The 12,647-nt window shown below is 43.5% G+C and overlaps 1 protein-coding gene across 1 annotated transcript; it reads left to right on the top strand.

Annotated features, from left to right (window-relative positions):
- Window positions 1–385: 385 nt before the first annotated feature.
- LOC147457860 (uncharacterized) lies at window positions 386–12,426 on the top strand. The gene is made up of 3 exons (XM_086512641.1): window positions 386–1,831; window positions 1,923–2,599; window positions 11,264–12,426. Exons 1-3 carry the CDS (start codon window positions 762–764, stop codon window positions 12,280–12,282), a joined length of 2,766 nt encoding a protein of 921 aa, XP_086368767.1. The 5' UTR covers window positions 386–761; the 3' UTR covers window positions 12,283–12,426.
- Window positions 12,427–12,647: the final 221 nt, after the last annotated feature.

Below are 12,647 nucleotides of genomic sequence, written 5' to 3'. Positions count from 1 at the left end.
TGTGAGTCTGCGAGGACACTGAAAAAAAAGGGGGAGAGAGAGAGAGAGAGAGAGAGAGAGAGATTCTGTTTGATGCTTCTCTCTCACTTTTTTCCATCCCTCTAGTACTCAGTAGTGCAGTCCCTCCAATTTGGACAACGTATGCGGCATGCCTATGTCGTGTACAATTAGCGCGAGCAAATACAATCCAAGCTTTCATGGTCGTAAGGGCATCGTGGCGTGTCACATGTGCAATACATTGGCAGTAATATATATATAGTATAGTGCTCGACGAACCAGCTGCAGCCTCGGCCAGGAAGGACGTTCAGGAGAAAAAAGCTTGCAAGCTACTGACAAAGCGGTTTCAATAGATTGGCATGCACATGACGCAAAAATTTATGCTATCATATATGTGGCTGTGTAAGCCATATATATGCAGGCAAGCAGGAAGGGAGAGCTCGAGACAAAGCTCTCTGGAGCTCTGTATGAGTCTCTCTCCAATAGTTCTCTACACATACATACATCCATTCAGTAATGCTACTTCTCATCAGCATCTCCTTGACCTTCACTAAGTCTTGGATTTCATTTTTTGCAATAAATTATATTATTCCATAATATTCTCTGCCACATTTGCCCTAAAGTACTCAATTTAGTGCTGCATTCATATTTAAATTCTTACTTTTACTTCCTCAATTAATTGAACAATTATGATCCTTGTGCTTGCATCCTTGCTAGTGACATTACTCGCCTAGAGGGATTCTTGCTAGTAGACATTATAAGCCATGGGTGCAGAGCAAGCCATCAAAAGACTGCTTAATAATAATACCCATCTTCCTGCAAGCACCACCAAGGGGAAACCTACCAGATCTCGACCGGCCTCAGACAAGAAAATAGTAATAAGCTTGACTTGCTTGCAATTCGGCTTTGCCATCTATGCAACTATCTTGCTTTTCCTTTTCATGAGCCCAACTATGGACTCCAAAATACAGCCTCACTTCTCTTGGGCTTCTAAAGTGGTGAAGCAGTGGACTGCTTTAGTCAGCTCAGACTCCTCTAGACATGGATACCTTGAAGTTCTAGAGGCCGGTGAGAGTGCATGTGAATTTGAGACCATCAGCTTTGATCAGAAGAAGTCTTCTGACACCAAAATGTTCACCTTGAAGCAAGAGCTCTTCAAGGAAATATTGGCCTTTCAAAGCAGAACCAGGGGATGTGAGACTCTCAAGGAGCTCATGGCCATGCCTTCCAAGTGGGATAAAGGCCCGCCCCCGAAGGTTACTGTCATTTTGAACCATTTCAAAAGGAAAACATTATGTGCACAACTAGAAGCTTTGCGTAAACAGACGCTACCATTCCACAGCGTGTGGATACTAGCGTTCAAAAGTCCGAATGAGGCCAAACTGAGGGCAATAGTGGAGCAATACAATGATTCTAGAATAAGCTTTATGAGCTCATCGTATGATTTTAAGTACTATGGGCGGTTCCAAGTGGCTTTGCAAGCAGAGGGAGCAGACTATGTGTATATATTGGATGACGATATGATACCCGGGAGGAAGATGTTGAAGATACTTACACACACGGCGGGCACAAAGAAATATGGCAATGCAGTGCTGGGGAGCATAGGCAGGGTACTTCCCTTCAGGCAGAAAGACTTCAGCTTTCCTAGCTATAGAAAGTATGGGGTCAAAGAGGCTGGGCTTTACATGCCGGACCCTGCGTATGACATTATGGTCCACCGTATTGTGCAAGTCGATTTTCTTTCCAGCTCTTGGTTTCTTTCTGCTGAGCATGTGAAGGCCCTCTTCATCGAGACCCCGTTCACATTTGCGACTGGCGAAGATCTCCATTTGAGGTCTCTCTCTCTCTCTCTCTCTCTCTCTCTCTATGTGGTTGGAGCTTACTTCTGTATTGACTTTTGGCATGTGCAATTTGTAAATGTCCAGCTACCAGCTACAAAAGTACAGAGAGGCCTCATCTTTTGTCATGCCGATTAATCCCATCGACAAGGATTCGTGGGGAGATGGTGAGCACCGGCTGGCGCAAATTGCCGAAACTACAGTGATATTCAAGGATGTGGTGGAGGTGAGGGATAACCAATGGTGGAGGGCATTAAGCAAGGGGTACATAACACAATGGGCAGCAATGCACCCACAAGAATGTGATGTACTCATGTATGCGCACTCGGTTGCGGAGGCAGCAGACTTGGCACCACTAATCTCCAGGTATTATTCGACGCCAGCGACAAAGGCGTTTCTTGTGGTATCAGGAGGGGTACACTGTCCATGTGAGGAGGCAGTGAAGAAGGTGGGGTGGCCTGTGGCCGCTTGCAAAGAGCGGCGGTTTCGAGTGTTTGACCTGGAGGTGGGATCGGTGTCCGCGGAAGGGAATCAAGGGGAGGTGTCTCTGCTGCAGGAAATTTACTCAAGCATGAAGGGGCTGTTGGCTATTCACAATCCGGCGCTTGTGATCGCATTGGCGGATACTCCAAAGAGCGTGGCGGAGGCGCTGGCGCTCGCCACTTCCCGCCACACAGGCAAGCATACCTCGCTGGCGCTTCTGCCCCGAAAATCCATCCCTCACGCCCTGTGGATCGCAGATCTCAAGCTCGACACTCTGCGCGGTATGTCTCTCTTCTTCCTTAAGAGTAACAATTTGTCTTGAAATGGGTGAAGTTTGAACCTTCGATTCATAAGAAAAGATCTCTGTGTGTATGTGTCCTTGATCATCTTGAGGGAGGCGAACGGCTATACAATTACTATCATAGAGCCTTTGCCATCCTCAACAAGTGCCAATGTGCCGTCTCACCAAAAGCCTAAAAGGTTGCATGTGATTCTGATACATGGGGTAGCTTAGGCCAATAAGGGACCTGTCCATAACAAGGCCACCTTAGAAGTAAATGGAAAATATTATCAAAATATATGGGAATTATGATTGGGATGGCATTGAGAATGGCAAAAGCTTGATATGACCTATCTTTTGGTATCAATTTCATTGAAAATTGTCGATCCTCGCAAATATTTCAAATCATTCAAATTGAATGTCCTTCTATTGGCCCCATGTTTTAAGTGGCCTTATATCGACCCCTTTACCTTAGAGCTCCCATAACCCCTTTAAAAGAGCTTTTCGTTGAAGGGCCTTTTCTCCATTTGAGGGCCCCCCAAATGCTTAGGCTAGTCACTGCCCCTTAATCCATCCATCATCCCCTTAATCCATCCATCATCCAGTTATTCATCAAGATCTAAAGTTTCTATTTTAATAAAGGTCGGCAACTTGGATACCTAAAATTGTAGGTTGAAAAGGTGTTTTATTTTTGTGGGGGTTGGTTTAGATCTAGGTCACATACACCCGCTATCTTGCAACCCGACTCTTCTCTCTCTTCTTATCAAATCAGCATGAAAAGCTGTGCATCCCTTTGTCGTCTTCTACCTCCGTAGAGTTGCCGCCCGGCTTTTCAAGCTGTCGCCTCTAGTCCACCAATTTTTTGAGCTCTTGACTAGCGATTTGAGCCTATTCATGAGGCGAGTTGCCATTGACTTTACCTAGCAGCAACCGCCTACTCTAGCTGGATCACAGGAGAGCAATGCCCAGTGGACCTAGCCCTTAGGCACCCCTAGCTCTAAAAGTTAGCACTCCGTGCTCACCACAAAATTGTAGGATGGGGACCCTTCAACAAAAAGAGGGAGTACGGGGCACTTTTCAAAGTTTTGGAGGGCCCCTTACATGCGCCTTTAAAGGGCCTATGGGAGAGTCCTCTTAAGCCTTTGTAGCGAGGGCGACCCACAGATCGATGAAGAGGCCCACCACAACTATTCCGTAAAGAGGATCAATGTTGGTGTAAGAAGGATGTAGTCACACAATGCATACTTCTCTCTTATACAATTAGAAGTGTAACTATGCCAAAATTGGCAATCAAAATGCCAAATAACTAATTCACCATGTGACTATGCATGAAACATAGTTATCCACAAAACTAACTGAGAATTGTGCTTTGCATGACCACTCCATAAGACAGATTACACACTGCAGTGAGTGTTGGCCATTTCCAAGGGCATTACCTTTGAGAAGCAGGCATGTAAATGCGTGGATGGTGGTTTGGCGTCACCCTAATATGGCGTTGGCCTCATCGTGTTCTTAAGATTTTTTATAAACAGATTGTAAAGCATGAATATGAGTTAATTTGCTTTCAAATTTCTCATCTAGTGGTGCAGGTGGAAGGAGGCATAAGAGGGGATTCTAATAATATACTATGGGCGTCTCTAAGATGGATATTGGACCCTTTGTATTTTTTACATATTCTCTTCTTAAATTTTTGAGCTTAGCATGATAAGCCTAGGAAAAAATATTAGAGTGGGATACATAGTTGGCTGATTACAAAATGGAGTGTTATGACAATGGGCCAAAAGTTCATCCTATATATGGATTGGAAGATCATAATGTTAGAAAATAAGACTTAGCTAAATAGATTTTTGAGTAGATTACTTAATGGAGAGAGATAGATTTCACACACAAGAGATTATAGAGTAGAGAGAGAGAGAGAGAGAGTACACACGATATACGTGGTTCACCCAATGTGGGCTACGTCCACGGGAAAGCAGCCACTCAATGGCTTTAGCACTTCAAAAGAAGAAGTAGTTTACAAAGGGATTAAACCCTTGATAGAGCTCCCGCCTTGCTTCACTCTCACCACCTCATACTCACCTTGTTGCATCAACTTCACACTATGAAATGTGTGTAGAAATGGCCTCCTTTTATAGGCCAAAAGGGCTGCCCTCTCTAGTGAGAGACAGCCATGTGTAGCCGCCCTTGTGCGAATAAGTCCAAATCGGACCCTCCAATCCGCCCATGTGTGGCCGCCCTTGAGAAGACAAGTCCGCTTTTGAATTCGGCCACCGGCCATTGAATTCGGCCACCAGCCACCGGCCATTGACTTCCGACTACAGGCCATCAGCCATTGAATTCCGACCACCGGCCATCGGCCATTGACTACCGGCCACCGGCCAACCGACCGGTTGTTTTCCGACCACTTTCCGGCCGCCGTCCGGCCATAATATCCCGGCGAAAAAAAGTCTCGGGGGCCTCCGTCCCCGAGGCCTCTAAAGTTGCCCCTGATTCTTGTCCGTGAAAATTTTGGTTTCCAGTGAGTGATTTTCCTTCACGCACGATGGCTTCTCCTCATAATGGGGGCCTTACAAATGTGCGCTTTTACCATAGAAAATTACAAGGGTAAATCAGGCTCCATACTTAACAATCTCCCACTTGGAGACTGATCTCCAAACCAAACCTGTGACTGCTTTCCATTCTGGCTTTTTATCCTTGAATGCCGATTGAAGATGAGCAAAAGCTCAACTTCTCCTTGTTGACCACCTTTGTAAACATGTCTGCAGGATTTTCACTTGTATGCACCTTTGCTAGCTTTAGCTGTCCCTCTTCCAAAAGAGTGCGTATGAAGTGATATCTCACCTCAATGTGCTTTGTCCTTGAATGAAAGGCTAAGTTCTTCGCAAGATGGATAGCGCTTTGGCTATCACTGTACAAGACACAATTGTCTTGTTTGAATCCAAGCTCTTCTAAGAATCTGTGAAGCCACAGAATTTCTTTACTTGCCTCCGTCATTGCTACATACTCTGCTTGCGTGGTAGAAAGTGAAACCACTTTCTGCAGCTTTGAAGCCCAGCTTACTGCTGTGCCTCCAACCGTGAACACATAGCCAGTAGTGCTCCTTCGAGTATCTTTGTTACCTGCCATATCTGCATCAGCATACCCTTCTAGAAAAATATCAGTTCCTCCAAAATACAAAGCATTTGTTGTTGTCCCTTTTAAATACCTAAGTATCCACTTCACAGCTTGCCAATGCTCTTTACTTGGGTTGTCCATGAACCTACTCACAACTCCCACTGCATGTGCAATGTCTGGCCTTGTCCAGACCATAGCATACATTAGAGAACCTACCGCTGCAGCATATGGAACTTTAGACATATAGGCTATCTTCTCTTGTGTCTTCGGACACATATCCTTCGTTAGTTTAAAATGACCAGCCAAAGGTGTAGAAACTGGTTTTGCATTTTGCATTGCAAACCTTTCTAGTACCTTCTTGATGTAATCTTCTTGAGATAGCTTTATTGTCTTCTTCGTCCTGTCCCTTGATATTTTCATACCAAGTATCCTCTTTGCAGCACCTAAATCTTTCGTTGCAAAAGATTTGGACAGCTCCTCTTTTAGGTCTTTGATGTCCTGCATGTTAGCACTTGCAATCAACATGTCATCAACATACAACATTAGGATGATGAATTTCCCATCTCCCAAATTCTTCGTGTAGACGTAGTGATCCGAGTTGCATCTTGTGAATCCATGATCCAACATCCATCGATCAAACTTCAAGTACCATTGTCTTGATGCTTGCTTTAAACCATACAAGATCTTCTTTAATCTGCAAACCATTTTCTCCTTACCTTTTACTTCATACCCCTTTGGTTGAAGCATGTAGATTTCCTCCTCTAAGTCACCGTGAGAGAATGCCGTATTTAGATCCATTTGCTCGAGATTTAGATCATGAGCAGCCACAAGGCTTAAGACAAGCCTAATTGAGTTCATTTTTACAACAGGAGAAAATATTTCATTGAAGTCAATACCTTTCTTTTGAGAAAAAACTTTTACCACAAGCCTAGACTTGTACCTTTTCTTCCCACCTTCTTCTTCCTTCAGCTTGTACACCCATTTGTTTTGAAGTGCCCGCTTACCTTTAGGCAACTCAACCAACTACCATGTTTGGTTGCAATGTAGTGAGTCCATCTCCACTTGCATGCTCTTCGTCCATTGTTCTTTGGATTCATGTTGCATAGCTTCTTCGTATGATTCCGGCTCTCCAGAATCTGAGATCAAGAGATGGTGGAAGGAAGGAAAAAACCTTTCTGGAGGTCTACTTGCTCTTGTAGATCTTCGGGGAATAGGTTGAGGCTCCTCATTTGGTTGACGTTGTTGCACATTGTCACCGTTTGCAGTCCTTGAGTCTTCACCGTCCTCAAGCTCCATGTACTCATCACCTGTTTCTTTTGTTTGTTTTCTTTCCAAGTAATCTTTGTACATATTTTTTTCGTTAAAAATTACATCCCTACTCCTTAAGATTTTACCATCTTCAAGATTCCATAGGCGATACCCAAAGTCTCCTTCTCCATAGCCAATGAAGCAACACTTTTTGGACTTTGCATCTAGATTTGATCTTAGGCTTCTATCTATGTGCATGAAAGCCTCACACCCAAACACTTTGAGAAATGCATAATTCACCGGTTTACCTGTCCATGCCTCTTCTGGAACTCCCCCATCCAATGCCGTTGAGGGTGACCGATTGATTAAGTACACAGACGTACTTACAGATTCCGCCCAAAGCTCAAGCGGTAGGCCTGCATGTAGCCGCATGCTTCGTGCTCGTTCCATGATTGTCCTGTTCATCCTTTCCGAAATCCCATTTTCTTGAGGTGTCCTTAGGGTTGTCCTTTGCCTCCGAATGCCATTGCTAGCACAAAATCTTTCAAAAGCTTGGCTGCAATATTCGCCTCCATTGTGGGATCTGAGGCATTTAACCTTGGTACCTGTTTTATTTTCCACAAAGGCTTTCCACCTTTGAAATATGGAAAATACATCGGATTTATTCTTCATGACATAAACCCATGTTTTTCTACTCGCATCGTCTATGAATGTTACATAGTACAATGAGCCACCAAGTGATGGTGTACTTGTAGGACCCCAAACATTAGAATGAACCAACTCAAGTTTTTTATTTTTTCTTTCATTTCCTGATTTTTGAAATTTTACCCTCTTTTGTTTACCATAAACACAATCTTCACAGAACTCTAAGTCCACTTCTTTCAAACCTGGTAGAAGCTTCTTTGTTTGAAGGATTTGCATTCCTTTGGCACTCATATGCCCAAGTCGGTAGTGCCACACCGCACTGTCAACTTCTGTAGTTGCTGCACAAGCTGAAGGTTGCGTCCTAACAGTACACAAGTAAAGTGTACCGACTTTTTCTCCCTCGGCAACCACCAAAGATCCCTTTGAGATCTTCCACCGTTTGTTTCCGAATGCAATGTTATGACCTTCATCGTCCAATTGTCCTGTAGAGATCAAATTTTTGCGAAGAGAAGGAACATGCCTAACATCTTTAAGCTTCCATTCATTTCCGTTAGCAGTTTTGACAGAACCTGTACCTTTGCCGACAATCTCACAAGCTTCATCATCTCCCAAGTATACATACCCAAAATTACCTTTGGTGTAGTCTTGGAAATGTTGCTTGTGTGGTGTCGCATGGAATGAAGCCCCGGAATCTACTATCCAGGAATTAGACACATTGTCTAATGAGAGAATTAGAGCATCTTGCTCTACTTTACCTGCCACATTGGCCTCCGATGTTGTCTTGTTGTCTTGAGACTGTGTCTCCTTCTTCTTCTTGGACCAGCAATCCTTCTTGACGTGGCCCTTTTTGCCGCAGTTCCAACATTCAAGAACTGACTTTGTGCGTGACTTGCTCCGCCTTGAGCGATCACGACCCTTTTGGTTTTTGAACCTCTCCTTAGGCCTTCCTCTTGTTTCCACTGATAGTGCAGCACTTGATGATTCTCCTGTGCTTCTCCTTCGCATTTCCTCGCTTAGGAGAATACCCACAACATCATCAAACTTAAGAGTATTTGTGCCAGAGATAGAATTACTTACAGCCATCACAAGGCTGTCCCAACTATCCGGTAGAGATGATAGTATAAGGAGAGCTCGCACTTCGTCATCGAAATTGATTTTCACTGATCGAAGTTGACTTATGTTTGTGTTAAAGTCATTTAGGTGTTCTGCAACTGAACCATTCTCTGCCATCTTTAGATTAAACAAGCGCTTCATAAGAAATACCTTATTGGATGCCGATGGTTTCTCGTAGAAGTCGTCAAGTGACTTCATCAAGTCCTCCATGGTCTTCATCTCCGAAACATTGAAGGCCACCGTTGACGCCAAGCTTAACCGGATTGTTCCCAGTGCCTTTCGATCAAGGACAATCCATGCTTCATCTGCCATTGTTGCGGGCTTCTTCGCAAGACCGCCTAGTGGCAAATAGAGGTCCTTCTGGTAGAGATAGTCTTCAATCTGCATCTTCCAACGTTGGTAGTTTTTGCCGTTGAACTTCTCAATCTTGAGCTTCCCTTCCTCCGCCATAACTCCCACTCAATTCAAGGAATCCTTTCCTTGAGATAATTTAGCTACGAGCAAACCTTGCTCTGATACCAGTTGTTAGAAAATAAGACTTAGCCAAATAGATTATTTAGTAGATTACTTAATGGAGAGAGATAGATTTCACACACAAGAGATTATAGAGTAGAGAGAGAGAGAGTACACACGATATACGTGGTTCACCCAATGTGGGCTACGTCCACGGGAAAGCAGCCACTCAATGGCTTTAGCACTTCAAAAGAAGAAGTAGTTTACAAAGGGATTAAACCCTTGATAGAGCTCCCGCCTTGCTTCACTCTCACCACCTCACACTCACCTTGTTGCATCAACTTCACACTATGAAATGTGTGTAGAAATGGACTCCTTTTATAGGCCAAAAGGGCTGCCCTCTCTAATGAGAGATAGCCATGTGTAGCCGTGTGTAGCCGCCCTTGTGCGAATAAGTCCAAATCGGACCCTTTAATCCGCCCATGTGTGGCCACCCTTGAGAAGACAAGTCCGCTTTTGAATTTGGCCACCAGCCACCGGCCATTGACTTCCGACCACAGGCCACCGACCATTGACTTCCGACCACCGGCCATCGGCCATTGACTACCGTCCACCGGCCATTGACTTCCGACCACCGGCCATCGGCCATTGACTACCGTCCACCGGCCAACCGACCGGTTGTTTTCCGACCACTTTCCGGCTACCTTCCGGCCATAATATTCCGACGAAAAAAAGTCTGGGGGGCCTCCGCCCCCGAGGCCTCTAAAGTTGCCCCTGATTCTTGTCCGTAAAAATTTTTGTTTCCGGTGAGTGATTTTCCTTCACGCACAATGGCTTCTCCTCATAATGGGGGCCTTACAAATGTGCGCTTTTACCACAGAAAATTACAAGGGTAAATCAGGCTCCATACTTAACACATAAGAGTAGACCCTTTGGTAGGACCTTGTGATTAGAAGACTTACTTCTTTGCATATGTCAGCTACAAGAAGAACAAGTGACAATAGACATAATCTTGTTGGCAATCCATAATATTATTTCTATTTCTTTCATGCCATTTTGGTCCACTCCATGTAGACTTTGCGATACATATGTCCCTTCTCACATTCCTTGTGTGAAATGCCTCGGGTGTGCGTCCTCTTGTGCGTCTCTATTTAGGATTGGTCTCTATACATATCGACGCTCTTGCATGTTGATGTTCGATGTACCTATTGATCAAATATGTTTTACCATTTGGAAAGTTTTCATCATGAGCTAATTTTCATTGTTGCTAGTAGGAAGGTGAAAGAGTTGGGAGGTGAGTCAAATCCTAAAAACATGCTCCTTCCCCCTTGAACGAGTGCAAAGTGTGGCCTCATAGTTTGATCGAGCTATCCTTTTTTTTATAAAGCCATTCGAAGCTTGGCTTCGCTTCCCTTGGGACATGACGATGTGGGTGAGTGGGCGTGATCGAGCTATCCTACCATACTATGGATGGCCCTTGTTTGTAACTACCACCTGACACATTTGAAATAGCAAGTATTAGACCTCAAAATGGCCTACCCTTTACATTTAGAGAGAAAAAGAAAATTAGAACAAAAGCTATGAAAAATTATAGTTTATATCAAAAGATTTTAAAAAATCTCTCCTCTTTTGCTTTGTCTCATCCCAAAAAACACACACACACACACACACCAAACACACACAGAGAGCAAAAGCAAAGAACTAAAAGTTTTTATCCAAAAGAAATTAAAATATAAGCTTCGAAAGAAATTATATTACAAGCTTCTAATGGCTTCTTTTTACGAAATAAATTATTCACATATAGCCAACTCACTCTTAGTCATTTTGTTGATCTAAAAGAAAATGAACAAGCATTACAAAAAATCTTTTTTTTAAAGAAGCAAATATTACAAGAAATCTTATCATGCTTCTTTTGATAGCAACAAGAGAAATCTTATCATGCTTTTTCTCAACATAGGAAACATATTCTACTTTCTGCTTGTAACATAATTTTCACAGGGTAGCTACACTTTCCATTGAATTTTGAGCAATTTTGATTTGCTTGTGGAGCAAGAGATGCTTTCAATTGAAGCACTTTTTCTTCTTTTTGCAGATTGGAGAACCATGAGGATATCAGTTAACATAATTACTCAAAACAGAGCTTACTCATTAAAGAGACTTTTAAACGCTTTAAGTGAGGCTTACTATTTGGGAGATGAGATTCCCCTCTCCTTCAATATGGATACCAAGGTGGACAAGGAGACTCTAAACTTGGTAGAGAGCTACAATTGGCCACATGGGCCAAAAATGCTACGAAGAAGGATCGTACAAGGAGGTTTAATTAGAGCTGTGAGTGAAAGTTGGTACCCAAAAGATGATCATGACTACGGACTTCTCCTAGAAGATGATATAGAGGTCTCCCCTTATTACTATATTTGGCTCAAGTCTTCTCTATTGAATTATCACTACAGTCCATTCGGGTCTCTCCCTGAGCTTAGTGCCATTGCTTTATACTCACCTAGGCTTGTCGAGGTAGTCAAAGAACGGCCAAGATGGAACGCAACTGATTTCTTCAAGGACATACACCCAAACACACCATACTTGCACCAACTGCCTTGTAGTTGGGGTGCTCTCTTCTTCCCAAAGCACTGGAGGGAATTCTATGCATACATGGCAATGCGATACACGGTAGATGCAAAGGCAAACGATGTGCAAATACCAAGGTCGAGGACAAACGGATGGCAAGCATCATGGAAGAAGTTCTTGATAGACATGATGTATTTGAGGGGGTATGTGGCATTGTATCCAAATTTTCCAAATCAGCAGAGCTTTTCAACCAATCATATGGAGCCCGGAGCACACATAAGTGCGACAGACAATGTGGTAAAGCATAAGGTGGAGGACTTTGTGGTACCATTGATGAAGCAAGACTATTGGAGTCTACTTCCACAAGGCAAGCTACCACTGACATTCAAGCTGCCCGTCATCAACCTTTTCAATCAACATGCTTCCCTCAAAGGGTTGAAGGAGGCTGGTGCTAAACTACAACAAGATGTGCTCCCTTGCAAGCTCAATGAGCTTGTTCTCGTTGACCCATCCACAGGCCTCCCTGCTCGTTGCACCACCTTCTAATTACAAACCCATCCCCCCCCCCCCCCCCCCCAAAACAAAAAGGTCATGCATGTAACAAAGCAAGCATTCTTGAATTCCATTGATTTGAATCTCTTTCTCATTTGGGATATAATTTTGCATGTAAATGGTACTCATTCTTGGAAATTTCCGTGGGGTGGTCCCCCCTGTTAGTCGATGTATTCATGATTGTTGGAAGATGTCATGGCTCGACACGAGCATGACTAGTAATTGTAATTCTTTTGTGTTGTTAATGTAATCCACTCACGATTGTGAGTTTTGCCAAAAAAAAAAAGACAAACATTTTTCAATTTTTCTTAATGTGTACATGAGGGAGGGAGGGGAGGCTTAAATTAGGGTAAAGGAAT

Source organism: Adiantum capillus-veneris, chromosome 5, assembly GCF_014529385.1.
Source record: "Adiantum capillus-veneris isolate H3 chromosome 5, ASM1452938v2, whole genome shotgun sequence".
Lineage (NCBI taxonomy): Eukaryota > Viridiplantae > Streptophyta > Polypodiopsida > Polypodiales > Pteridaceae > Adiantum > Adiantum capillus-veneris.
Note: the sequence above shows the minus strand (reverse complement) of the source record. Positions and strands in the feature narration are given on the sequence as shown.

What these genes read in the sequence shown, in the direction of transcription:
- LOC147457860 (XM_086512641.1), top strand. Translation starts at nt 762, where the DNA reads ATGGGTGCAGAGCAAGCCATCAAAAGACTGCTTAATAATAATACCCAT. An exon ending in GGCGAAGATCTCCATTTGAG is followed by an intron (nt 1,832 to 1,922) that starts GTCTCTCTCTCT and finishes GTAAATGTCCAG; the next exon opens with CTACCAGCTACAAAAGTACA. An exon ending in CAAGCTCGACACTCTGCGCG is followed by an intron (nt 2,600 to 11,263) that starts GTATGTCTCTCT and finishes TTCTTTTTGCAG; the next exon opens with ATTGGAGAACCATGAGGATA.